The following is a 27,845-nucleotide window of genomic DNA, read 5'->3' as shown; positions in this document are numbered from 1 at the left end:
TGGCATTCTCCCTGTATGTATGTCTTCTCCAAATTTCCTCTTCTTATCAGGATACCAATCATATTGGATTAGAGACCACCTAATGGCTTCATTTTAACTTGATCACTTCTGTAAAGACTATTAAAAATAAAGTCACATTCGGAGGTACTGGGGGTTAGGACTTCATTATATGAATTCAGGGGTCAGGGGATGGCACAATTCAACCCATAACAGCTTGTAAAATATTTTAGAAATGCAGTCTAAAGTTATCTACCTTTTTAAAAGAGAATTATAATTAATGTGATTTTTCAGTCAGTGATACGTTCTCAATGGGTGCAGTACATTAACATGTATGTATTTGGAAAATGTTTCAACTAAGAGGCAGCATTACATATACACTTGTAGAAAGTTCACATTGTTTTGTATGTTTCACAGGCATCAGAATCCCCAGAGGACCTTGGCTGTGCCTTGAGGCCTGAGAGTGCAGAGGCCGTCTACGAGGCGGCCAGGGTCGAAGTTGACGTATCTGCATCCATCACACTGCAAGTGCTACTCACAACCCCGGGGAACATTTCCTGTCTCTGGGTCTTTAAACACAGCGCCCTGAATTGCCAGCCACACTTTGATTTACAAAACAGGTAAGGGAGGGAGGTGGACGTGCAACCATGAGGACATTTGGAGGAATGCGTTTTTTTTTTTCTATAAAAATATATTTTGCTTCATTTAGAGTTTATTTTCAATTTCTGTACATGTCCATTGTAACTCTTATCTCCAGTGAAAAAGTGAACTAAAAATCTACTTAGGGCATAGATACATGACATTATATATTTGCCAAAACTCATAGGATGTACAACACAAAAAGTGAAGCCTAATGTAGACTATAAACTTTAGTTAATATAAATACTGGTTCATCAGTTGTAGCAAACTGTGGTTGGGAGGAAGGATGTATGCAGAATTTCTCTTTACTTCTCAGTTTTTCTGTAAACATAACATTGGTCTAAAAAGTCTGTTATTTTAAAAAATTATAAATAGATATATAAGTATAGTTAGGGCCTAAGAAAGCAGTGAGTAGCTGGTAAAATATAAAACATGCTAGAGGCCCGGTGCATGAAATTTGTGCATGGGTAGGGTCCCTAGGCCTGGACAGTGATCAGGGCCAATCGGGGCCTTCCTGCTGCTGGCCAGGGCCTTCCTTTGTTCCATACCACCCCCTGGTTGTTAGTGCATGTCATAGCGAGCGTTCGAACTCCTGTTCTCCTGGTCGAACTCCCGAGGGGACACTTTGCATATTAGCCTTTTATATAATATATAGATATCAAAAAGACTATTTGTCTTGTTCCTTAACTGTCTTAAAGATAAAAAGTTACAAAGTTTTAATTACATTCTAGTTACAGTGTCAAGAAGCTTACTAGTTAAAGTAGTAAGAAGCTTCTTTCTGAGAAACACTTGGGGAAAGTGCCGGGGTCCAGCCCCAGCGGGTCCAGGGGTCCCCAAAGGTGTGGACGGAGTCGGCGAAGAAGGAAAGACTCAGTAACAGCATTCAGTTGATCAGCAGCCTAGCCAGGATCTCCAGCCAAGTTCTGGTCTGGATCTCCAGAGAGGTTCTGCTTCGGATCTCCAGAGAGGTTCTGTCCAGGTTCGCCAGTCAGGTTCAGTCACCAGGTTCTAGTCAGGCTCTCCTGCCAATCTCCGCAGTCAGGTTCAGTCCAGGATCCCCTGCCATGCTCTCTCGCCAGGCTCCGCCTCCAGGCTCCGAGGCCAGTCCCTGTCCAGGATCCTCCGGCATGCTCTCGCCAGCGAAGTTCTTCTGTCTCTAGAGAACGTTCTGTGTAGGTTCTGTGCCTAGGCTCTGTCTCTCTTGGTCCTGTCTTCCAAGCCCTGTGTCTTGCTGTCTAGTTACATCTGTATTTATACCAGTTGATTCAATCCTATCAATCTCTATTACAAAGGTTAGGGTGTTTCTTATCTCCATTCCAGGGAGTAAAGATTATGTAGCTTAAGCATGATTGTTTGTAGTTAAATTGATTAACTACCCGCCTGGCACTTAGTTAAGGAGTTTCATCCCCTCCCTAACTTCAGGGGAAAATCCCTACCTGGGGAAACAACCTTTCTCGGAGAGGTGACCTTGGTTAAAACACAGCGCCAAGAAGGTGAGCAAACATATTAAGAACCGTATGCCATATATGCCAGGTCCCTTGAAACAGCAAGGATGGACCGGCTCCCGGCAAATTCCCCCTTTTTTATTTTTTAAAAGCAGGCATTAAAAAGAAAAACCTGAAATGCTCTCTTATATCCATTTTAAGAGTAGGATTGGCGCTTTCCGCTATTACCTGAGTCCTGATCTATCATCCCAGGGAGAGCTTGCCAATCCTGCACTTTCCCAGGGTAGAAAGGCTGCAGTGGGGTTAAGGATAAGGCTCCTTGGGCCTACCTTCTCCCATGCCATTACATTTACCTTTCCGGCACCTTTCCTTCCTCAGAAAAGCATGGACATACTTCTTGTATAAAACGTTCTGTCTGACTGGGAGTAACCTTAATTCCTCTGCTAGCAAGCATATGTGTTAAAAGATCAATACAGAGTCTTATTTCTTTAGACTCAGTATGGCACATCTTCTTAATCTAAAGATCAATACAGAGTCTTTTTTCTTTGGACTCAGTATGGCACATCTTCTCAATCTAAGGATCAATACAGAGTCTTCTTTCTTTGGACTCAGTATGGCACATCTTCTCAATCTAAGTTCTGTACTATCCACCTTCTTACCCTAATTATCCTCTATAGGGGGGTCTGTAGCACCCTGGTGGAGTCCTATCCGTCCCGAGTGTGGGGGTTCTCAATGGGGGGAGGGCTTACCTAGGGGAATCCTGTTCCAGGGGTTCCCAAAGGTGTGGACGGAGTCGGCGAAGACTATCCACCCTCTTCCTACGGTGGAGTCCTATCCGTCCCGAGTGCGGGGCCCTTACCTAGGGGTCCCTGTTCGGGCGCCATATGCCGGGGTCCGACCCCAACAGGTCCAGGGGTCCCCAAAGGCGTGGACGGAGTCGGCGAAGAAGGAATGACACGGAGACAGCGTTCAGTTGATCAGCAGCCTAGCCAGGATCTCCAGCCAAGTTCTGGTCTGGATCTCCAGAGAGGTTCTGCTGTTTATTGTCTTGTTACATCCGTATTTATACCAGTTGATTTTAATCCTGTCAATTTCTATTACAAAGGTTAGGGCGTTTCTTATCTCCATTCCAGGGAGTAAAGTTTATGTAGTTTAAGCATGATTGTTTGTAGTGATTAACTACCCGCCTGGCACTTAGTTAAGGAGTTTCATCCCCTCCCTGACTTCAGGGAAAAATTCCTACCTGGGGAAACAACCTTTCTAGGAGAGGCATCCCCTCCCTGACTTCAGGGAAAAATTCCTACCTGGGGAAACAACCTTTCTCGGAGAGGTGACCTTGGTTAAAACACACAGCGCTAAGGGGAGCAAACATATTAAGAACAGTATGCTATATACGCCAGGTCCCTTGAAACATATGCTGTGCAGATGTTTCTTTCCTGCAGCGACTGTGTCAAGCAGCAAGGATGGACCGGCTTCTGGCAGGAAAGAACATTTGGTTTTATCTATTTTGTTTTACAGTATAAGCATAATTGAAATGTGATATCCATAAAATATTTTAGTAAGAAATTGATCTGTGTGTGAGGAACACTGGTCTCATGATACAGAAAAATACCTTAGCCAATATTTGTGGATTGACATCCAAGCCTGTATCTAACTCTGTCCTGATTGCTGTCACCTGTTGTCCCTGTCCTCTTGTTGAGACCTGATGGGGTCAGGAAGCAAGGGGTACAGGCCATTTAAATGCCCACTTAATAATTCCAAGGCTGCCTTTCTCTCTAATTCTTGGGGGTGTTCTGGAGCCCAAGAGCTGTAGAAGAGGTATTATCTTTCCAGAACAGAAAGACAGCAAATGGCACCCAAATGACCTAACGGCAGGGGTGGGGGTGGGGGGGTGGGGGTAATCAGGCCACTTGACTGAGGTATGGGAACATCTCTGTGATGGACTTGTACCAAGTATTTCTATTTGTTTCTTTAAGTTCAAGCAGACTCTTACGTAATTTTCAGGACAGTGGCTATAATTCTGAAGTTTGGTTCTAAATCTTGGAACACATTCATTTTCTTTTCCTCTTTTGAGACTGTATTACTCACTTCTGTTTTTCAGTTACCTTTATCTTTGGCTTAAACTAAGACACTCTCATATGAAGAATTTTGGCTTCAAGAAATGTTCTGGAAATCTTATTAAAATTTGATGCCACAACAGTTCCCGCTGGATTGAGACCAAAAGACAAGTAAAAGAAGTAGGGTCCTTTTCCCTCCATGAGAGTAGCATTTTCCGGTTTGTAATAAATAGGCAGCTCTGTTTGTTAGCCAAAGTCATCGATAGGTCTTGTGGATTAGTTAACTTAGCACCAAAACATTAGTTAACCAAAACTTTTTCACAAGTTACATGAGAAGAGGGAATGATTCAGAGAAAGAAGGCCCATCACCAAAATGTCTCCAGAAACCAATCCAATGTATACTAACCCAGTGATTTTCTGTCTATGTGAGTGCAGCGCAAATACTCCTGAACTCTGCTGCTTGGAGCTCTTGCATTGGATGGCCTGGGGGTCTTGTTAAAATTCGGATTCTGGTTCAAGAGGTCTAGGTGGTGCCTGAGATTCTGCACCTCCATCAACTCCCAGCTGATGCAAACACTGTCAGGGAAAGACCACACTTTGAGTAGTAAAGATCTCAATGTCAGGAAGTGTACATTTAAAGCCAACATGACTCAACAAACTGCTAGAGAATATTTTAAGCTTTAATGAGAATGGGCATCACCAAACACACACCAAAACTGTTTCTTTAAAGAGAATGCCCCTAGCCAAATTAATCTTTATTGAATATCTGAAAAGTTAAAAATGCAAACATTGAGACATCTTCTTTACATCTATGTGATATGTCAGTGTCATTATTACTTCATAGGAAAATGCCTTGTGTCAGATTTTGCTTGAATTCTCTCGTTCAGAGAGGCACAAAAAGATTTATTTATTTATTTTTAATCTCAGTATATCTTGCTTGTACAGTGATCTAGTTCTGGAAATGGGAATTGAGGCTGGCAGCCAGATGACTGGGCCAATATGACTGTGGGAATTGTTTGGTCAAAGGGAATGGTACCCTATTGCCGACGGGAGCTCACCACTTCACCTGTGTGTTTGGGATGGAAGAACCTGTGTGTTTGGGGGTTGGGAAGCATGCAGGGAATGTGTTGGAAAGGAGTTCCTTCACTTGAGAGTGAGAGACTGGTTAAAAGTCAAGGTTAAACTAACAAGTGCTGGGCACGTGACAGAAGCTGTGCTCTCCATAGAGCAGCCGTTGGTGCCGCAGTCACAGACGGAATATGGAAGACACCGAAGCGCCTTCTGACTCAGTATGAAATTATATGTTTTTAGTTTCACACGTTTTTCAAAATAACTAGTTCTCTTTCTTCTTTTTCAGAGGAGTTGTTTCCATGTTCATTTTGAAAATGACAGAAACCCAAGCTGGAGAATACCTACTTTTTATTCAAAGTGAAGCGACCAATTACACGATATTGTTCACAGTGAGTATAAGAAGTAAGTGCCGCTTGCTACAAGGTCCTCACAGTAGGCCATGCCCTTGTTGAGAACCCAGGATCTTTCCCAGCTGCTCCGCACACAACATACAGGTTTCCTTCAACATGGAGTGGAATTGATTGAATTCACTTCAACCATCCATACAACGGGTTGAGACTCTCTGACATGACCCCGGGGACTATCAGAATTAGCGCACTGGGCCAGCACCGGTTTGGCTCAGTGGATAGAGCGTCAGCCTGTGGACTGAAGGGTCCCAGGTTCGATTCCAGCCAAGGGCACATCCCCAGTAGGACATGTGCAGGAGGCAGCTGATCGATGTTTCTCTCTCATCGATGTTTCTGGCTCTCTGTCCCTCTCCCTTCCTCTCTGTAAAAAATCAATAAAATATATTAAAAAAAAAAAAAAAAAAAGAATTAGCGCTCTGAAAAACCCAGGTAGCTTCAATTGAGGTCCCTCATTTTTTTCAGTGACAGATAGCTGACATGAAGAAATGGAAAACATTTTAGTCTTGGATTCAGAAGACCTGGATTCTTATTCTGGATCTGATATTACCACCTCTGGCAGGTCGCTTAATCACTCTGAGCCTCAATTTCTCTATCTGTAAAAAAGAGATAAAAACACAGACCTCCTGGATTGTAAAATCTTAGCCCTATTCATGGTCTCTGAGGCTATGAAAATGTCTGTGTCTGCTCTTTCCAATATGGTAGCCACCAGCCATGTGTGGCTGTTAAACACTTGAAATGACCAGTGTGACTGAGGAACCAAAGTTGTCATTTTAGTTAATTTTAATAACTTAAAAATTGAGTTTACATTGCCACATATAGCTAGTGGCTACTGTGGTTATACAAATGCCAGGTCACTGTGCAAACTGTAGGGAACAGCCATGTGTTCTTAACCAGGGAGACGAGACAACTGTGTGGTTGGCAGGATCATCCCGGCATGTGTCTTCTGGATTCTTATTTCCTCACTTGTGCACAGGCTTAGGGACTGCACAGGTTCACACTGTGTGCACTGAGCGCTTTACCTCCCATGTCAGACTAGACCAGAGGTAGGGCATTCACATAGGTCCTACTGCCCTAGGGGCCAGGGCAGGCCTCCCAAAACCCTGGGTTTGTGCCATGTAAGTTAGGTCCCTGGCTACACACGATAGGACTTGCTAGGCTCCCTTCTTCCTTGTCAGTGACTGTGGTGTGTGTGAGTCCAGCCCACAGAGACGCTCTGGCCAAGGACTGCCCTTGGTGAGGGTGTTCTGCACGTAACGTCTCCATCCCCACAGCAACCCCGCCTGCGTGTAGGTGAGAAAACGGGCACACCATGAGGTGTGGTAAAGGGCGCAGATAGTGTTGAGTTTAGCCAGGCCTGCACTTCCTGCACCACACTGCACAGGGGCTTGCAGTCAGAGTTGCTAATAGAAAAAACGCTGTGGCCATGTAGGTTCCCAGAGGTGTCATTTTACTGGGGTGGGGTGGTGTGTCAGGTTCTAAAATCAGCTTGTAAGGCAAAAATTAGGTAAGATCAAAATTTGTTCTGAAAAACTGTTTTATTACTCTGAAATTTATTGAATCAGACCTTAGAATCTCAAAAGACAAGAGCTGCGCTTCTTTGCTCTTTGATTTTGGTCCTGTTCTCTGTCCTCTCCCCCACCCCTGACTCCCCTCTGTGGGACAGTAAGTCTGTGTGCTTCAGGTTGGAAGAGATTAATAGATTTCTTCCCTTTTTTGTTTTTTTTGTTTTGTTATTCTCACCTGAGGATATTTTTCCCATTGATTTTCCAAGAGAGTGGAAGGGATGGGGAGAGACAGAGAAATAAACATCGATGTGAGAGAGACACATCTATTGATTGCCTCCTGTTGAGGGCCAGGAATCGAACCCTTAACCCTTTAGTCCTCAGCCTGTGGCTCTACCCACTGAGCTAAACTGGCTAGGATGTCCACTGATTTTTAGAGAGAGTGTAAGGAAGGGAGTGAGGAGAGAGAGAGAGAGAGAGAGAGAGAGAGAGAGAGAGAGAGAGATTGGTTGATTGGTTGTCTTCTTCACCTGCCCTGACTGGGACAGGGGGCAGGGGATCGAACCTGCAAGCCAGGTATGTGCCTTTGACTGGGAATGGAACCCTACCCTTCGGTGAGCAGGCCAGTGCTCTGTCCACTGAAACACACTGGCCAGGGCAGGGATTTCTTGCTTGTTCTCTCTCTCTCTCTCTCTCTCTTTCTCTCTCTCTCTCTCTCTCTCTCTCTTCCCAAGTGTTAATATTTGAATTTTTTTAAGGTAAGTGGGCATCTGCTGTGTCTCTATTATATTTAAAATATCTCCTTTCCACTTACGATTTACAACGTAAAAATTTTTTAACAACAATCATTCAAGTAAATTGAAACTTGTTTTTAGCAGGTGAAGTTTAAAAAAGTCCGGTGGGGGAGACTTGGCAACAGTCAATGTGAAAAAAAGAGAAATCGTTAAGTGAACCACAGGCTCTGTGTTCACTGGCAGTGTGGCATGGCTCCTAAAACAGGGAATCTGGACCTTGGCCGTGTTCATGAAAATATGATGTCTAGGTTAAGGAAATCAGTAGATCTCCATTTGTTTTCAGATGAATATTGACAAGATAGGACAATCAGCATGGTGATGAATTTGGAATTCCTTAAGTGAGGAACAGTAGAAGGAGTTGAGAATGGTTAGCATAGAGAAGGGAATATTTTGAGGAGAGGAGAAGATTGAGGGCAGTGTGATGTACAGGAAATTCTTCTGGCATCTGAGTCAGGAAACCTGGTCTAACTAGTTAGAGTAATTATCTCCCTTAACCTGTGTTTCTGATTTTTTTTCTTTTAGTAGCAAATATTTTCATTTTTCAATTACAGTTGACAATATAACATAACTAGAGGCCCGGTGCATGAAATTGGTGCACAGGAGTGGGGGAAGGGGGTCGTCTCTCAGCCCAGCCTGCACCCTCTCCACTCCGGGACCCCTTGGGGGATGTCCAACTGCCTCTTTCAATCATGGACCGCTGGCTCCTAACCACTTGCCTGCCTGCCTGCCTAATTGCCCCATCCCCTCTGCCTGTCTGCCTGATCTCCCCTAACCACCTCCACCTGCCTAATTGCCCCTAACCACTTCTGCCTGCCTGCCTGATTGCCCCTAACTGCTCCCCTACCTGCCTGATCACCCCTAACTGCTCCCCTGCCAGCCTGATCGCCCTAAACTGCCTCTGCCTTGCCCCACACCCAGGACCCAGGATTCCCTCCTCTGGCCAGTTGCAGGCATCTGGGACCCGGGCTTCTCTCCCTCTGGCCAGCCACAGGCACCCAGGACCTGGGCCAGCTTCGCCCGGGCTGGTCGCAGCCACAGGGGACTGTGGGTGGGTGGCTTCGCCCGGGCTGCAGGCGCTGGTGCCCGGGACCGTGGGGTGGGTGGCTTGTCCCTCTCCTGAGCCACAGGTGCAGGTGCTGGCACCCGGGACTGCGGGGCGGGCGGCTTGTCCCTCTCCCGGGCTGGGCCGCAGGTGCAGGTGCAGCCACTGGCTCCTGGGACCGCAGGGTGTGTGGCTTGTCCCTCTCCTGGACCACAGCCCCAGCCGCTGGTGCTGTGACCACGGGGTGGGTGGCTTGTCCCTCTCTTGGGCCGCAGGCTCAGGCACAGCCGCTGACACCCGGGACCGTGGGGCGTGCAGCTTGTTCCTCTCCTGGGCCGCAGCCTGGTTGGTCCCCATTCCTCTCTCACGAGCTCATTTGTGCCTGGCTGGTCCCCATTCCTCTCTCACGAGCTCATTTGTGCCTGGCTGGCCCCCATTCCTCTCTCCCCAGCGTTGAGTGTCTGAGCCGTTATGGCGTGAGGGCATGACGACATTTGCATATTAGCTCTTTATTATATAGGATATCCTTTTGTGTATATATGTAAACACATACACATATACGTATTATATAGTAATATATATCCTATGTAATACTTTAAGATAAATTTATTATAAGATGGGAGAGTAGAATTTAGCGTAGGGAAATTTTCTTTTTAAAAAAGGTTTGTTGAAAAATGGAAGGATCTGCTCAGGGAAGTAGTGAACTCCTGTCCATAGAGAGGTCCAAGCAGAAGTGGAAAGTAAGTTTATGTATTAGGCATTGTGGGAGTGGCACAGCGGGGAGGGAGAGGTGTGATGGTCCAGTGTAAGCGGCAGGCTAAACTGAACCTCTCGATTCTGTTCCAGTTCTTTTTAAAAGCTTTATTTTTTAAATTACAGTTGACATTCACTATTATTCAGTTCCAGTCCTACCCCTGTCTTATTATACTTCTGCATTCTAAATTTGTGTATTTCTGCCTACATAAAATTATGGGAAGAAAGTTGGGTCTTAAACTATATAAGAATGGGTTTTAAACGTCGATATTTCCAGTTTTCTTTTTTCTATCTGTATCAATATTTGTATTTTCACATGGCCTCACTCCACTCATCTTTATTTGTCTGTGGACTTATGAAACACCCAAGAAAACTGGCTAAGAGCGTAAATGCTAAAGTTGGTGTTTCTACTAGAGTTGAATTTAATATGTTGGTGAGGGTTATATTGTTATATATATATATTTGGACTGGAGCAGATGACACTGCTATGTTATAAAATACTAGCCTTTTTAAAAAATATATGTTTTTATTGATTTTTTTTTTAGAAAGAGAGAGAAAGGGAGAGGGATAGAAGACAGAAACATCGATGATAGAGAAACATTGATCTGCTGCCTCCTTCATGCTCCCTACTGGGGATCGAGCCTGCAACCTGGGCATATGCCCTGACCAGAAATTGAACCAGCAACTTCTTGGTGCATGGGCAATGATCAATCCACTGAACCACACTGGCCATGCAATATTAGCCTTTCTTAATGATACAGACTTTTTTTGAGGGGACTGCTAATACAATTTTTAAAATGTTAAAATATTAATAATTTGTGATGCTTTAGATACACTGCTTTACACATTAAGGAGACCATACTTCAGAAAAATGGAAAATGAGGACGCCCTGGTCTGCATATCTGAGAGCATTCCAGAACCAACTGTGGAATGGGTGTTTCGTGATTCACAGAGTGAAAGGTACGATGTGCATATAGAGGTAACTGTGATGATTCCTATACTTCTTTGGTCTTTTTCTAACGCGGTTGATGTGATACTGGATGTACAGTTGAACTTGACACCGTGTTAACAGGAAACTTTGGTGTTTGGAGTGATTAGCTTGGACTTTAACAGGGGGCCAGGGGGTGTCTGTTTTAGTAAGGAGGCCTTTTGGAACTCTCCTATGTTGCCTCACTAAACTGCAGGGTCCTCCCTGGACATGACACAACACGAATAAACGCCCTTTAAGTTACAGGGTTGTTAGCTCCCTGAGTATCTGGTTGGGGAAAAAGAAAGGTATGGACTGCAGTGCTTTGTTTCCTATAAGTAAGAAATTCCCTGGAAATAAATGCTTAATTTGTGGTTATTCTGTTTATTTTGGAAGAGAGCAGTTTAAATTGATTGTTTAAGGACATAGAATCTGGCCTGAGTTCGAACCTTGGCTTGCTTACTAACTGTGTGGCCTTGAGCATGTTACTTAATCTCCTTTCTCATCAGAAGAATGGGGATGGTAACCGTACTTATCTCATAAGATTGCTATGGTGATTAAATGATTTGCAAATTTTGAAACACAAAGAACTATGCCTGGAGATGGTAAGTACCACATAACTGTTTACTTTCGTTTTTTAAATGTGCAATCGCTAAATTTTCACAAAGTAAAAATTTATGCAATTTTAGCTAATTAAAATTTATTTAACAACTTTTGTCGTAAAATGGGACTAAAGCGAAGAAAAAGAAATATTAATGTGATCCCAAATTTTAGATGGGAAAGAAAAAGAGATTACCTGTAGATAGGTATGTAATGTATGCATAGACAGCAAGAAAATTAGAAAGCTACACACAAAAATCTGGGTAATTTAAAACCCTTTTCTTTGTTTTTTTCCCCCCTAAATTTTCCAAAATTCCTACAATGAACCCAAACTATCGTTGTCTTATTTTCACTGGAAAGGTCCTGGGCCCAGAGTGGGTCTGCCTAGGCTGGCAGTGGTGTGTGGGTTCTTGACTTTGTACAGGAAAGATTTTACAACACGAGTCCCGATGATTTTGAGGTACGTTTATTAAAGCTGGGACAGTGAAACAATAAAGGGGTTAGGATAGAAGAGGCAACAGGAGAGAAACAGACGCAGCTGCTTTGGCCTCTAGAAATGTTACAGGAAAGAAGTGAGTCAAGGCGGGGCTGCTGCTAGCTCACTGGGAAGTCTGAGGAAAGGGGGCCTTAGGGACAGGGTCAGGGGGTTAGCTCGGGACACCTGCTGCTGCCCATTGCTCCCGTGGTTGCAGGTTTCGTGGGGACCCTTGGAGTTTAGGAGAAAGGCAGCAAAAGTATACAACCGAGAGATGGAGGGGCATGGGCATACTCCAACGAGAGCACACACAGGCTTCCTTTATCTTGAGGGTTTTTATGTGTTTTCTAAAGGCAGAAAATTTAGGGGGGATCTCAACAGAATATTTATCAGCTCTCCAGGTCTGTCCTTCAGAATGCTGATTCATTGAAATGAACGTATAGAGGGGTCTGGGTCATTCTCTGGTCAGTTTCACCTTGAAAGAATGCCGTTGGAAGAGGGACCTGAAGGAGGCAGGTGTCCCCCGCACCCAGTCTGGAATGTGTAAACCATTTGCTCCTAGGCATGCTTGGTTAGGAAAGATAAGACCTTGCAATTTACTATTTGGCTGTAAATTGCTTGGCCAGTTTGTTTAGCTTTGTTTCCGTTTCTCCATTACACTTGCCAAGGCTTTTCCCTAGCTTTTGCTATCCTGCCTCATTATAATAAGAAAGGAAAAAAGCTCTCATGGGATGATGCATAAACAAAGAAAAAAACACACCTGCCTAAAATGATAAAGAGGAGAAAAGTGACTGTACACAGACTTCAAAAGCATCTCTGCTTTGGCAAAGGTCATGATTAGGGGGGCTCTCCGGAGGACCCAGGAACGGAGGGCCAACGTCCATCCTCCTCTGAGGGAGGAGAGGAAAGGGAGCTCCATCAAATCCCGAGAAGTGGCTGATGTCCCTCAGGAGGGACACCCCAACTCTCCCCTGTTAGCTCTGGGAACTGATGATGACTCCCTCTCAACTGGTTGTGTCTTCTGTGCTTCAAAGGAAAGCTCTGTTAAGCTGTATTACAAAACTTAATCATGCTTTTCCTTCTTTTCCTCCCCTAACTTCTGTCTTCTTTCTCAATTCTTTTTCTCTCTAAACAACAACAAAGGAGTCACCAAATACAAAACATTTAAAACTGTTCTATTATGTAATTCTCTCGAGTGTTCTCCTCATTGTTGAGATAGAGTGTAACTAGTCCCCTATGAACTCGGCTGAAATGACAGATGTGGGTTTTTATCTAATGCCCCTTGACCTGCTCCCTCTTTGCACTCTTAAATAGACTCTTAATAAAACAGGCTCTGCAACCCGTAACTTCGTTCTTCTCCTGAACATTCATTTGTAATTTTAAAATATGTTTAGTCAAATGACATTTATTTTCTAATTATAGCTATAAAGGAGAAAGTCCACCCATTGTTACAAAGGAGCAAAGTGTACTGCATGAGTTGTTTGGAGCAGACATAAGGTGCTGTGCAAGAAATGAGCTGGGCAGGGAATGCACCAAGCTGTTCACTATAGGTAAGACCATAATGTTTCAGTGACTATTCCTTAGAAACGATCTGGGACTACTGCGACCGTTTAGGTCAGTGATGGTGAACCTTTTGAGCTCGGCGTGTCAAAATTTTGAAAAACCCTAACTTAACTCTGGTACTGTGTCACATATAGAAATATTCATAATTTTTTTTTGATATTTGCAACCATAGTAAAAAAAAGATTTATATTTTTGATATTTATTTTATATATTTAAATGCCATTTAACAAAGAGAAATCAACCAAAAAATATGTATAAAATGAACAAAAACAGAAAAACAATGTACATTTAGGAAAAAATAATAATAAAAACAATGATAATCAAATGGTACGAAAACTAGAAATTAGTGACTTTTGATGCTGAAGTTTGTCTGCTAATTCTTCGATTGCAGGTTCATACTTGGTGCACTTCAAGGCCAAGCAAGCGCCACTAACTTCATCTGTTAGCCGGTTTCTTTTGTTCGTTTTAATATTATTTAATGCTGAGAACAAAGTCTCAAAAAAATAAGTTGATGAAAAAATTGTTAGCAAAGCCATCGCTAGATTTTTTATGTCGCTAAAAGTGTCAGGTACTCTGTTCCAAGCACTCAAAATTTCTTGTTCGTAGTTGCACTATTCTTTGTTATTCAAATGATTTTGTTCCAGATTTTCAAGTTTCGACCTTAAGTCGACAAACACATGAGTCCAAATGCTGCCTTGAAAATCTGCAAGTTGCATCTCTAAATCGTCAATTTGCATCCACTGGAAATCCTTTAATTCCAAAGTACTGTAAACAACTACATCCGGATACTTAATTATTTTAATGGTCTGTTCTAGGCTTCTAAATTGGTCGAATCTTTCGCTGAACTGTTCAAATAACGAGTTTACTATATTCTGGTACATAAATATGGACTCCATTACACTCGTTGTAGTGGTCTTCTCAAAATACTTTTTTATCCGAGGAAAATACTTATAAGTTTTAGTTTCAATATCTCCCTTGAAAATTTTAAGTTTACTTTCAAAAGATTTTATGTATCCAAACATAACATCAATACTTTTGCCAAAACCTTGTAATTTTAAGTTCAGTTCATTCATATGAACAGAGAGATCTGTAAAAAACATCAAATTGCTGAACCACTTATGATCATTGATCTGAGGAAAGTTTGCCAGATCCTTCTTCTCAATAAATACCGTAATTTCTTCAAAGCACTCCACAAATCACTCAAGTACTTTACCTCGACTCAGCCATCTCACATTATTGAATATCAGTAGTCCACTGTAGGTTGAATCAACTTCCTGTAAAAGTGCAGAAAATTCTCGCTTGTGAAGGGGTCGAGAAGCTATAAAATTCACAATTTTTGTTACAACTGACATTAAATCATTCAATTCTGAGAATCCTGATTTGACACACAACACCTCCTGATGGATAATGCAATGAAAAGGTACAAGTGGATGTCTATTAGCTTCCATAAACAATTTCAGGAATCCCACATTTTTTCCCACCATACTTGGTACCCCATCTGTCATGACTGACACAATTTTAGAGATGTCAACATTTAGGTCACTGAATGTTCTTATAACAACCTTACATATTTCGTTTCCTGATGTACTTATTGGCACTGATTCTAACTTTATCAACTCTTCTCTCATTGTGAGACCATCAGAATATCTAGCAATAATGGCCAACTGAGCATTTGATGTGACATCAGTAGTTTCATCAAGAGAAATCAAAAACATTTACAACTATTTAAGTCTTGTTTAAATTGATGTTGTACGTTTTTGTTAAGATCTATTATTCTGTCTTTGATAGTATTTCTACTGAGTGGTAACTCAGAAATTATTTTAATAATATCATCTTTATTTTTCATATTGTGAAATAGAGCTGCTGCATATCTTAGAAATGTTTCCTTAATAAATTCTCCGTCACTGAGGGCTTTTCCATGCTGAGCTATGGAGTGAGCAATACAGTAACTTGCTGATGTTAAATTTGTAGAGCATCTTACAAATTTAATGATGGAATTTGATTGACTTTTATAGAGGTGTAGCTGCCTAGAAATGTATTCCTTCCTTTCATCGATACTTTTTATCAAGAGCTGACGATGATTAATTTCAAAATGTCTCTTTACATTCCACGTTCTGCTTACTACCGTTTCATTACACAGTATGCACAATGATCTGTTGTTTCTGTCAACAATCCCATACATCTCGGTCCATATGTCTTGAAAGGGCTGGCTACTGCTACTTCCACTTCCTTTATCATTCAATCTTGCTTTTTTATTTTTTTGATTCTCCATCACAAAGCTGCAAAAATAAATAAATATAAATTATGGTGTTTTTTATAAAAGGTTGATAGGTTTCTTACCTATTAACTTTTTGCAGTGTTGTTGCACTGACTCCTGGTGCAAAACAATTCAAAGATAGTATGTATAACCAACAAATATATGGTGCTGTAATCAACTATCCAACACGCAGAATGTCTCGTCGAGCACTGTTGCACTGTATATCTTTTTCTTCTAACCCTCCCACTCCCGTCTCCTAACGAACATGGCGATCAAGTGCGTCCGTTTGCCGAATGCACCCGAACGCACGGGAAGCTTACCTGAGGCACATGTTGACAATAACGAGGCCGTTTCCAGAATTGGGCATTTTGTCACTCGAGTAAAAATAAAATGTCATGAGTAAAGATTAATCTCTTTATAGTGCAATCCTTAACCTTTTTATATTAATGTCAATATTGGAACAATGTATCTTGGATGTTTTCACTATGTATCTTTGCTATGCAACACCGATGTACATGTTTACATCCGGTTTTAGAATTGCATTATTGATCATGAGTAATGTGAGTAATAATATTACGCGAGTGATGTCCAACTCTGGCCATTGCGAGAGACAAATACTTGAATTATGCAATTTTTTGTTTCTGTCGATGTGTGTCACCCAAAATGAGTTCGCGTGTCACCTCTGACACGCGTGTCATAGGTTCACCGTCACTGGTTTAGGTAGTCATTCAACTTCAGAAATTTTATGTGCTCTTTATACCACTTTAAATGTAATATTATGGATTCTGTAAATGCTACAAGATTTAACAAAAACTAAATATTTTAAATTATTAGTTTTTAAAGATTAATAATATAATAAAAGATTCATGACATTTGCGATGATGTTAAAGCTTTATTCTTCAGAACATTCGGCATATACTTTGCGATGAGTAAAAATCACTTTTTTCTTACTTGGGATGTTTTCTTCTTCTAGATCTAAACCAGACTCCTCGGAACACACTGCCACAATTATTTCTTAAAGTGGGGGAACCCTTGTGGCTCAGGTGCAAAGCTGTTCATGTAAACCATGGATTTGGGCTCACCTGGGAGTTAGAAAATCAAGCACTGGAGGAGGTAATATGACGCGTTTGCATTCTGAAAATGCTGAAACAGCCGACTGATAGTCCAGGTTAAAATCATTAAATCCATTTTGTTTTATTAAAACCTAGGGCAACTACTTTGAGATGAGTACCTATTCCACAAACAGAACTATGATACGGATTCTATTTGCTTTTGTATCATCAGTGGGAAGAAACGACACTGGATATTACACTTGTTCCTCTTCCAAGCATCCCAGTCAGTCAGCTTTGGTTACCATCGTAGGTAATACAGGCTGCGCTTGCAACCTTTATTCATATTTTTAGTTGCTTTGGTGTGGACTGTGAGGAATGTGCTGTGAATTCTGATTTCAATATAATGTTAGTGTCAAAAGCTGAGAAAGACACTGAGTCAGAATAACTTTGCAAACATGAGCTTCCTTTTCCAGTCAAACCTGATTGAATGTCACTGCCTTCGTAATTGCTTCATTGTACTATGACCATCTGTTTGTGGAATTTTGTTTTCCAGTAGAAGTTCCTTAAGGACAGGAGTAACTCCTCCTATCCTTGTAGTCCCAGGACTGGAAGAGAGCCTGACACAGAACAGGCAGTTGATAAATGCTTGTTCTAACAACTGAGAGGGCAATGAACAATGAGGGATCTGGACACGCACCTACCTGCGTTGAAATTTGGGTGAAAGATGGAGGATTTGAAAATAATCATGCTTTTTAAGTAATTTCAGATTAGGTGACAGCCTTCAACTGTAACGAACAGGCTAAGAAATGAAATGATTCTCTCATCACACTGATAAGGAAGTATTCTACAGGGAAGCCTTATGAATATTGGTGGCTAGACTGTTCTTTCACTTGTGCCCTGTGGTTACTTTTTGTAGTATGTGTCACTGAGAGAGCCGTCTGACTGAGGACCCCTACTCTGTACATGGTTGGCTTTTGACCTTTTGAAATTGTCTGCAAAAATCTATAGGTTTATTAATACATTTGGGGAGGGAGAGACTCAATTATTTACATTCAATTCTTAGAGGAATCTTAATTCTGGAAGGGGATGAGCTCAGGCTTATAACTGGATAGGTCTCCTGTATTTCTTAGATTAGCGAATCTAACCTGCAGCATGAATTTTCTTGCATTAAACTGATGAATAAAAATGTATTTATCTTCTCCATATATTTCCATAAATGTTTGGTTGTTGTTGTTTTTTTTTACAGAAAAGGGATTTATACACGCTTCCAAAACAAATGAAGAGTATGAAATTGACCAGTATGAAGAGTTCTGTTTTTCTGTCAGGTTTAAAGCATACCCACAAATCAGGTGTACGTGGACCTTCTCTAGAAAATCATTTCCTTGTGAACAAAGTGGCCTTGATGATGGGTACAGGTGAGATGACACAGCTCCAGGTCTCGGCATCATCTTCACACAACTCTTTTGTTGCCCCAGCAGAAGAGTGGTTTTGTGTCGTGAATTGGTATATTATCGAGTTGACACTGAAGACAGCACATGTGCAGACACAGTAACAGAGAAGTTTATAGTCAGTTCAGATAGTGTAACCCACTGCATGAAAAATGGAATGATTCTGGCTGGTGTGGTTCAGTGGTTGAGCATCGACCCATGCACCAAGAGGTTGCCAGTTCGATTCCTGGTCAGGGCACATGCCCAGGTTGCAGGCCGATCCACAGTGGGAAGTGCGCAGGAGGCAGCCAATGGATGATGCTTTCTCTCATCATTGAGGTTTCTATCTCTCTCTCTCCCTCTCCTTCCCCCCTTTCTCTCTAAAATCAATAAAAACATTTTTTTAAAAGAAAAATGGAAAGAATCCTATTTGCGCAAGGTTCCGTGGCATTTTCTGAGTCACCAGATTGTTACTTCCTATTTGAGAGCGCATGCTGCAGTGAGCACACCAACGCTCCCTCCACACATTTGCAGAAGATTGAGGAAGTAAAGCCCTTCAAAACAAGAAAACATTACCTATCACTGTATTGGTTTGTCTTCAAAAAATTGGTGCAGAAATTGCCCAATAATCAATGCTAAAGGATTTTTACAACTGTACTTGGGGTTCTCTTATGGGAGAAATTCTTCATTCCTTTTTTGGAAAACAAAGATCTTTTTTTCCCTTTGTCTTTTCTATAGCTATGACACCTTTTATCTCTTGAAAGGAATCCTATGCAACTTGGTTTCAGACTAGACCGTGACTGAGAGGCACTCTGTTCTGAGGTCTGTGCCCTGACTGATGAACAGTCCCCTAACTCAGGGCCTCTCACCAGCAGTGCTGTTGACATCTTGGGCTGGTAATCATTACTCTGGGGGCCTCTCCTGTGCATTGTAGGGTGTTTAACAGCATCCCTGGCCTCCACCCACTGGATGTCCGGAGCACCACCACCCCCAATTGTGGCAACCAAAATTATCTCCAGACATTGCCACACATCCCTAGTGAGGAAAACATTGCCAGGGTTAAGAAACACTGCCTTAGAGGGATCACCTCATTGTCATAAGCCCTTATTCTGAATCATCAAACATGAAAGTAGGAGGTCGGGAGTCAGCCCCTCTCCTAGTTGAACTGACGACCACAGGCCTGTGTTCAAAGGCTCTCAGAGCTTTACTCTCCCCTCCCTCTGTGCTGTGGCCCAGTGTCAGGAGCACTTGACACTATGGGATTCTCTTTTAACCCAATTCAAAGAGATAAAAATACCAGTTCCGTTTAGTTCAACGAATATTTCCTTATTATCCTCTTGATGGGCTTGATTCTGTGTGGGGCTGCAAGGGTGAATAAGGTAATGCTTCCCTCCCCCTCCCCCTCAGTCTTACACAGGTACTTGTAAGTGCCAGAGGCCACCTGGGAGGTCACTGCTACTGTGCTGGAGGACATCAGGTACAACCTCTTAAGATTTTACAGATTCATTCATTAGAGGACCATGTTTCTGATATATGGGTCACGGGCCAATTAGTAGGCTAGTTAATTTGATTTCATTCCATGATCACAGTCTGCATTCCTGACCCCAAGTAATTATCTTATAACTACCCAGCCAAGTGAATGAGTCAGCGCTCGTCCTGATTCCCATAGTGTGTTGTACCTCTCATTTGTCATGACCTGGTGATGTAGTCAAGCTGTCTGTGTATTGAATCTCACCAGTGAGTATATAAGCCCCATAAGGGATAGGTTCTCTGTCATTTCTCTATCCTTGTATAATGCCTCCTTCAGTCAAGGGGGGTTTAATAAATGAATGAATTGTTGTCACCCCTGGAAAGCAACTCAAAGTGCATAACCTGGGCCAAAGATGTATCAGTGCATCCTTTTTGCATGGCAAGGACCACATACATGCACTTACCACAACAGTGTTCAATTTATTTTAAAAAGTTATTGAAGAACTATAGTGTTTGTTGGTGACAATGATGCACCAGGGATGATGGGCTACTTAATACAAATACATAGGGAAGATGGCGCCTCCTTCTTCCTGAAAAAGGTGGTCAAAATATTGCATAGAAATGAACAACAAAAATGTCACTACTAGTGCTCTAAATGTCTTTTGCTGTTCACATGAGTCTCTGTTTTGAGATAAGCCATGAGATAAGACTAAAGTGTAATGAGTTCTTTTCAACTTTTTATCATAAAATGTTTCAAATTTGCCAGTAAACTCAAAGAATAGTACAGTACGCATCCTTTTCCCACCACCTAGATTCAACAGTTTAGTCAAACTGAATTTTGTTGTGAAGTACAGTGTTTAGTGTTGTAAGAGATGATACAAGTGCTTATATGTAACTGAAAGGTCTATGTAAAAACTTCACTCCTGAAAAAGCTTTGATGTGGTCATAGTGTGTGTGCCAGAAGCCTCTCAGCTTCCCTACCTTCATAGCTTCGTTTCTCCAATTTCCTTCCTCAAATATTACCCGCGGCTGATGAGGGCTTGCCTGGATGTGTTTACACTTCACTAAGTTGTAACTTTCCAGTGGTCCTGATAGCCTGGTCTTGAGAAAAGGTTCTAGGAGATTTCATCTGTTTGTTTGCATAATTTCTTATCTCTATAGACTGAATTATAAACAAATCTACCTTAGCTGTTCTTACTTTCATGATTAAAAAAACCAACAACCCCATATTATTAGAATTTTACAATTATTTAATAAATTCCTCTGAAAGACTCTTCTTAGACCTCCGCAGAAACTTCCGTTGGAGGAAGACAGGATCGCCCACTTCCTGACCCATGTCTCTCTGCGCTGGTCAAGCCACCTCAGTGCTGCCACCTCAGTCCTGCCAGCTCTCCGCTCTCCAGTTTCAGAAGTGTGCAGCTTCCCTAGTGCCCTTTTTATTAGTCTCTGCATTCTGATTTGACTTTGATCATCTCTTGTTCTTTGAGTAAAACACTTTTTACTTTATTGTCAAATGACTCCCTGAGCCACTAGAAAGAGCCTGCCCTTTCTCAACTCCCTCAAGGTGCTAAATGGAAAATAAAAATGACCTGCATGTTGGCTGTACAGAGGGAAAAACCCTTTTCATAGCCGTAATGAGAATACATCTCCTTAGTCACCAACATATGATGTCAGTGTAAATTCCAATTCACTCAACTCCCGTCTCAGGCCAGCTGACCATTTTAGAAAAACACCAGGGGAAAGAGGAAGCCGTGACTATCCCTCCATCACCTAGTCGGTTAGTCCCTTTGGAATTTCCAGGAAGGTTCAGTGACGCAGCTGTTTCAGTTGCTAGGATATTGGCTGTCTTAAACAGAAGCACAGGCAGCTTGAAATGACCTGATATTCAGGCTGTTTAGATCACTTTCCGACCTGGAAGCGTGAGAACATTTGAGATGATATGTGCTTGACACCATGGCCAGTGATACTCAATAAAGGCAGCACAAAAGCCTTAGGAGGGAAAGAGTTCACAAAACATTTTGCTGTGGGCAGCATGACAATCAGTAGTTGTGTCGGTAATTTCTTTTTCTGTCACATTGATGGGTGCTTTTGGCATGGTCCCTGGCTAACCACATGGCTTCTTTTTTTTTTTAATCTCTTCTTATTCCTTTTCAGGGCCTTGGCTATTGTCCAGTGAGAATTACATTTCCCCTTATAGAGGCTCACATCTTTCTCTTCTTGGACCACATAACTCTGTCTCCCTAAAGGCTGGAAATCACACATTTACTTTTCTCCCTGGTTTTATAGTTTGGCTTTTCTCCAATCTTTTTACCACTTCCGCTTCATCAGTCATGCCCTTCTTGTTGTCCAGAAGTAGGCCAGGAAAAGAAATTCCCTTTTTACTTCTTTTAAAAAATTTATTGTTAAATTACAGTTGATATACAATATTATATTGGTTTCAGGTGTACATTAGTGATTCGACATTTATAAGCCTTACGAAGGGATCACCACAATAAGTCTAAGTACCCATCTGATACCATACATAGTTAGTACTTATCATTGATTCTATTTCTTGTGCTGTACTTTACATACCTGTGATTTATTTTGTAACTAGTAATTTGTACTTCTTAATCTCCTTCCCCCTTTTCACCTGTCCTCCCACCCTCTTTTTTAAAAAATTGAATTTTAGAGAATAGAAGGGAAAGGGAGAGAGAGAAAAACATTGTTGTTCCACTTACTTATGCATTCATTGGTTGGTTTTTGTACGTGCCCTGCCTGGATATTGAAGCCTATACCTTATATCAGGATGACGCTCTAACCAATGAGCCACGTGGCCAGGGCTATTCCTACTCCATTTTTACTTCTTCAGCCTTCTTGTTACCAAGGCAGACAAAAAACTTGTTAAATGCTCATAGAGCAATGAATTCTATCATCGCTATACACAGTCAGAATTACCTTTTAGTTGCGGAGTTAAGGATGCACAACATTGAAGTCATGGGCTCATAGCCGCTCAAAAGTTGCCAACTGTGCAATTTGAATCTTGCATCAATTGGTGTTCCAGTCCCTCCTTCATCTCCATATCCAATCAAACACCTGCTTTCTCTTTTTTTCCGGGTGCATCTTGGATTTGCTCTTTCCTCTCCTTTCCCATTTTCCCTACCTTAGGCAACACTCATCTTTTCATGCTCTGTTCAAGTCTGAACTTTTAGTTCTCTCCTAGGACTTCCCACATTATACTAGTACTGTAACTGCTTATTGACTTACCTGCCTTCACCACCAAACTGCAAATTCTGTGAGAACAGAAATCTATTTTTTCTAACTCACTGTTGTATTTCTGATTCCTCCCACAAATAGGCTCTACCAATGATGGTAGAATGAATGAATAAATGCATGAATGAATGAATGAACGAATGAATGAATTCCTGGGTTACAACACTGCCTCCAGATTTCATTCCAATAAAATTTTCCGACTGCCATCAGTCTAAATTAAGGTACTGTCCCTGATAATTCTCCCCTGCTCAGGATCCATAGCATCTTCTGCTTTCTCTATCAGATCTAAATAATTCAGCTGGGTTTTCAAGTCCTTCATCACTGGCTTTCCCCTACCCATTTAGCCTTCTTTCACCCCCTCTCCCCTCACATTTCAACAAGCACCCCTGCTCAGTCCATTGGCCTCCCCATTACTCTCCTTTAATAAGGCCGTATGAATTCCCATCTTATCTCTAAGTCCTGCCCTTTCCTCCTCATTGGATGTCTGTGCTTCTGCCCTCTCGTTAAAACGAACTCATCTGGCCCTAGCTGGTTTGGCTCAGTGGATAGAGCTTCAGCCTGCAGACAAACGGGTCCCGGGTTCAATTTTGGTCAGGGGCAAGTACCTTGGTTGTAGGCTCCTGGGCCTGGTCAGGGGCATGCAGGAGGCAACCAATCGATGTGTCTCTCTCACATCGGTGTTGCTCTCTGTCTCTCTCTTTCCCTTCCTCTCTCTCTAAAAATCAATGGAAGAAATATTCTCGGGTGAGGATTAAAAACAAACAAACAAAAAACCACCTAATTTATCTTTGAAGACCTAGCTCAAGTCCCACTTCTATAAAGCCATTGGAACTTGGCTTATCTATACTGTCCTCTGATCAGTTCATCTTCTCTTGGCCTTATTTTATTGTTTAATGTTATAACTATTCTGTTTATGTAGGTTTTGTCCATCTACCTGTATATGATATATTTGAGGACAAGAGCCATATTTTATATGTTTTTTTGCATCCTATAGGTCTTCTAGTTTATGGCTGGCCTCCACTCCGGGTCTTCCTGTTTACATTTCTACCCTACCCATATGTAGTCTTTTAAAAAAAGACAAACAACAAAAACTTCAAGTAGTCTGTATAGAGGAAGCCTCATTAAATAACTTCTGAGAAAGCCTTGGATTTTTTTAATCTAAGGAAAACTTTATTTCTGTGATCAAACCTTCATTTTATTAATTTTTAAAATTGATTTTAGGGAGAGGGGAAGAGAGAGAGAGAGAGAGAGAGAGAGAGAGAGAGAGAGAGAGAGAGATGTTGATTTGTTGTTCCACCTATTTATGCATTCATTGGTTGTTTCTTGTATGTGCCTTGACCAGAGATTGAACATGCCACCTTGGTGATACAGAAGATGCTCTAAGCAACTGAGCTACCTGGCCAGGGCCTGAACTTTCTTTTATCTTGTCAATGCATGAAGGCATATTCAACACTATCCCTACCTTTCCTACACTATCCTACATCCCACTACAATAGCCAGCATTCTATACACATGGTAGACGTGGTGGATAACCCCCAGATCAAGTTATCCATGTCAAAATGTGTTGAGTGGTGGATGAGCACTCCAAGTGGATACTAGAGCCTGCTGAAACTGCCCAAAGATTTTGTACAAATGCAGTTGATGTGAGCCTTCATCACTGTTAATTACTATTTAAGTTAAGGGTTCTTCATAGGTCTTGCTTTGGACCAATGCTAGAGAGCCATTCTTTTAGGAAGTAAGGGAGTTACAAGCTGCTCTACCTACAGAGGTTTTCCATATTTCTGGGAAGTTGGACTAGTCCAGAATGTGTGGAACAGTAGGGTTGGGAACCTTCTTGTCTCTCTGAGGAGCCCAGTCTAGATCAGTGTGTCTCAACTTTTAATTTGCATATGAACCACATTAAAATGCAGACTCTGAGTCAGTAGGTTCCGTTGGGGCCTGAGATTTTGTATTTCTAACAAGCTCCCAGGTAATACAGGTGCTGATGCTGCCTGTCCACGGACCCCACTGTGAGTAGCAATAGCCTAGTATACAGACACCTCCTTGTCCATTGAACTTTAGAGTGTCTCAAGGGAGTTCCCTCCCATGCACACACCATCATTCGTTTCAGCATCTCCTGTAAGAATTGGGCTAAGTCTGTTTTTAATTCTTTTCCAAACAGCATATCTAAGTTTTGCAACCACAAACACCAGCCAGGAGAATACACCTTCCACGCAGAAAATGACGATGCCCAGTTCACAAAAATGTTCACGCTAAATATAAGAAGTAAGTTAAATTATTAAGAAATTTAATTTAAGACTTATAACTCCTTAACTACTTATTAACTATGACCAGAAAGAGCTAAGTAATGGTTTAGAAACAATGCTGTAAGACTTTTTATATACTGAAGCGTTTTGAAATTTTACTTTCGTGCCTACTGGCTTCATTTATACATATTTCTCTTTCTGTGTTCATCCTTTGAAGCTAAGAGACTTATTCCATGTCTGTAAATGTGTTTAATGTTGTGACTATTGACTTTAGTACTTTGAAAGATCATGTTAAGGAAAGGCTGAAAGTCATATTACCTGCCATTTCCTTGTTTTAATAATTTTTGTTTCTCTGATGTATGAAAAGACGGGAATACATTTTATTGGAATTTTTGCAGATGCTTCTGAAGCTAAAAATCGTTTTGAGGTGTTCACGTATTTAAAAGTATACACCTTAGCTCTGTATGGAGCCTAGCAATGGGGAAGTGGTGTTCTGCAGGTCAGCATAGGGCTGCCTCTGCAGAAGGTTACATGCCTGGGAAAGAGGGAACAAGCAGAGGTCTTGCGTCATTCTGCATGAGACCCCTCCCAGAAGCACAAACTGCTCAGAGTAAGTGGGCAGCCTATATGGAACTGACTTTGAAACCATTTGGAAAGTACTATACTACATGAGCCTATTTTTCTTGTTATTCTCTATAGGGAAACCTCATGTGCTGGCCAATGCATCAGGAAGTCAGGCCTCTTGTTCCTCAGATGGATATCCATTACCATCTTGGACCTGGAAGAAGTGTTCAGACAAGTCTCCCAAGTAATAAAGACTCTGGTATCTCTTACATTGGAAGAACATGAAACACACTCTTCCTGACATATTGGTTCTCTCTCATGAATACAGTTCAAGAAGAAATGGCTAAGTGTTTAAAATGCTTACCTTCTGAGTCCACCATAATTCTACATGGTCATAGATTATGTCTGATAACTTATGATAGAGGAATCTCTTTTTGAGCTCACTAGAGAAACCATGACTTCCAGTCTGAGGACAGCCCCACCTATCTAACCTACTTCTCTGTCTGCCGTTCCTTTTTAGCTGCACAGAAGAAATCACGGAAGGAATTTGGAATAGAAAGGCTAACAGAAAAGTATTTGGACAGTGGGTATCGAGCAGTACACTGAACATGAGTGAGGCCATCAAAGGGTCCCTGGTGAAGTGCTGTGCGTACAATTCCCTGGGCACATCTTGTGAAACAATCCACTTAGGCTCGCCAGGTACACAGCAGCCGCTTTTGTAACAAACCACCTCCAGGAATTCCCCACTAGGAGTTAGTGCCAGTTCATTTTTATTGGGGGAATTTTTCAAGAACCTATAGGCTCAGCATGTGATGCAAGGCGGCTTTCTGAGTCAGGCAGGAATCCCCAGTGAGCGCACACTGCTGCGCAGTTCAGGGGCAGAGTGACTGTTGTGTCAGGTTATTAAGACCAGGAGTGATGTAGGTAGAACCATCAATTCCCAGAACAGTGAATATCTCCTGAAAGACCCAATTTCAGAAAAATAGATTTAGTAATTTGGAGCGGCTACCATTTTCCCTTTTGCTTAATCTCCTTATTTGCCCTTAGCTTGCTGTTTTATAATTTTTAGTTTTGTTTTTTAAAGCCATCCTCAGTTAATCTTGAAATCCGGCTGCCTACACTTACCATGCAGAATCGCCAGCATCCTTTAACGAAGTTTTCCATATTCATTCAATAGAATGTCTTCAATATCTTTTTTTAATCTGACTTGTCTATTCCGTGGGTTTAAATAGATGTAATTCTTACAATCCTAAGAATGGGTTCAGGATCATGTACAATTTTCTAGGAAGGAAACTGTTCCTTTATACTACCGTCGCCTGATTTTCCATGGGGAGTGGAATATTTGCAGGAGCGTGTAAGCTAGCAACTCCTGGTAACTCAAGCAGGATGCGTGAGATCACGATGAGCGTTCACTGTCATGTCAATCAGGAATCCTAAACTTTTTTGTTGCAGGACCCTTCCCTCTCTTCCAGGACAACATCTCATTCTATGCCACCATTGGACTCTGTGTCCCCTTCATGGCCGTTTTAACCATGCTCATTTGTCACAAGTACAAAAAGGTAAAAAATCCTACCCCGAACCCCCAACTCAAAGGGAAACGTTTATCATGGTTTCCTAGTTCTGAAGACCTGCCTGTTACTAACAGACTCATTTCATCTCTGAAGCAATATAGGTATGAAAGCCAACTGCAGATGGTACAGGTGACTGGTTCTTTGGATAATGAGTACTTCTACATTGATTTCAGAGAATATGAATATGATCTCAAATGGGAGTTTCCAAGAGAAAATTTAGAATTTGGTAAGAATCAAATGTTCCAGATGTTTCCATAGCATTTCATTTCTGTGGGAAAATCTTGAACTTGTACTCATTCACCATTTCTCTTGCAGGGAAGGTGCTAGGATCAGGTGCTTTTGGGAAAGTGATGAACGCAACAGCTTATGGAATTAGTAAAACAGAAGTCTCCATCCAGGTTGCTGTCAAAATGCTGAAAGGTACAGTGGAATGATAGTCACAGAGATGGGTGGTACAGGCTCCACCTCCTCTTCTCTTTCCCATCTTTTTTTGTGGGTACTGCTCACCATTCTTCAAAGCTGAAAAGGAAGTGAGTCGGGGTTAATATCAACCAAATCATGAATATAAAATGCAAGCCAGATCCAAAACTCCACCTCTTCTTCCTCTTCACTTTGTTTAGTTTTGTTTGTTTTTTTTCGGGGGTGGGGGGATGGGAGGGGTGGGAAAGCTTCAGTATTTGGGAATACTGTTGCTACA

The 27,845-nt window shown here is 41.8% G+C and overlaps 1 protein-coding gene across 1 annotated transcript in view; it reads left to right on the top strand.

Moving 5' to 3' along the window:
* The window catches only part of FLT3 (fms related receptor tyrosine kinase 3), a 79,366-nt gene that overhangs the window by 27,089 nt on the left and 24,432 nt on the right, over nt 1–27,845 (top strand). The window contains exons 3-15 of the mRNA XM_059684053.1: nt 415–617; nt 5,496–5,611; nt 10,538–10,667; nt 13,172–13,299; nt 16,543–16,682; nt 16,778–16,931; nt 17,868–18,036; nt 24,929–25,032; nt 25,713–25,821; nt 26,098–26,276; nt 27,030–27,136; nt 27,242–27,374; nt 27,464–27,568. Coding sequence (XP_059540036.1) covers nt 415–617; nt 5,496–5,611; nt 10,538–10,667; nt 13,172–13,299; nt 16,543–16,682; nt 16,778–16,931; nt 17,868–18,036; nt 24,929–25,032; nt 25,713–25,821; nt 26,098–26,276; nt 27,030–27,136; nt 27,242–27,374; nt 27,464–27,568 — 1,777 coding nt within the window. The remainder of the gene's footprint in view (nt 1–414; nt 618–5,495; nt 5,612–10,537; nt 10,668–13,171; nt 13,300–16,542; nt 16,683–16,777; nt 16,932–17,867; nt 18,037–24,928; nt 25,033–25,712; nt 25,822–26,097; nt 26,277–27,029; nt 27,137–27,241; nt 27,375–27,463; nt 27,569–27,845) is intronic.

The sequence above is a fragment of the Myotis daubentonii genome, chromosome 2 (assembly GCF_963259705.1).
Source record: "Myotis daubentonii chromosome 2, mMyoDau2.1, whole genome shotgun sequence".
Classification (NCBI taxonomy): Eukaryota; Metazoa; Chordata; class Mammalia; order Chiroptera; family Vespertilionidae; genus Myotis; species Myotis daubentonii.
Note: the sequence above shows the minus strand (reverse complement) of the source record. Positions and strands in the feature narration are given on the sequence as shown.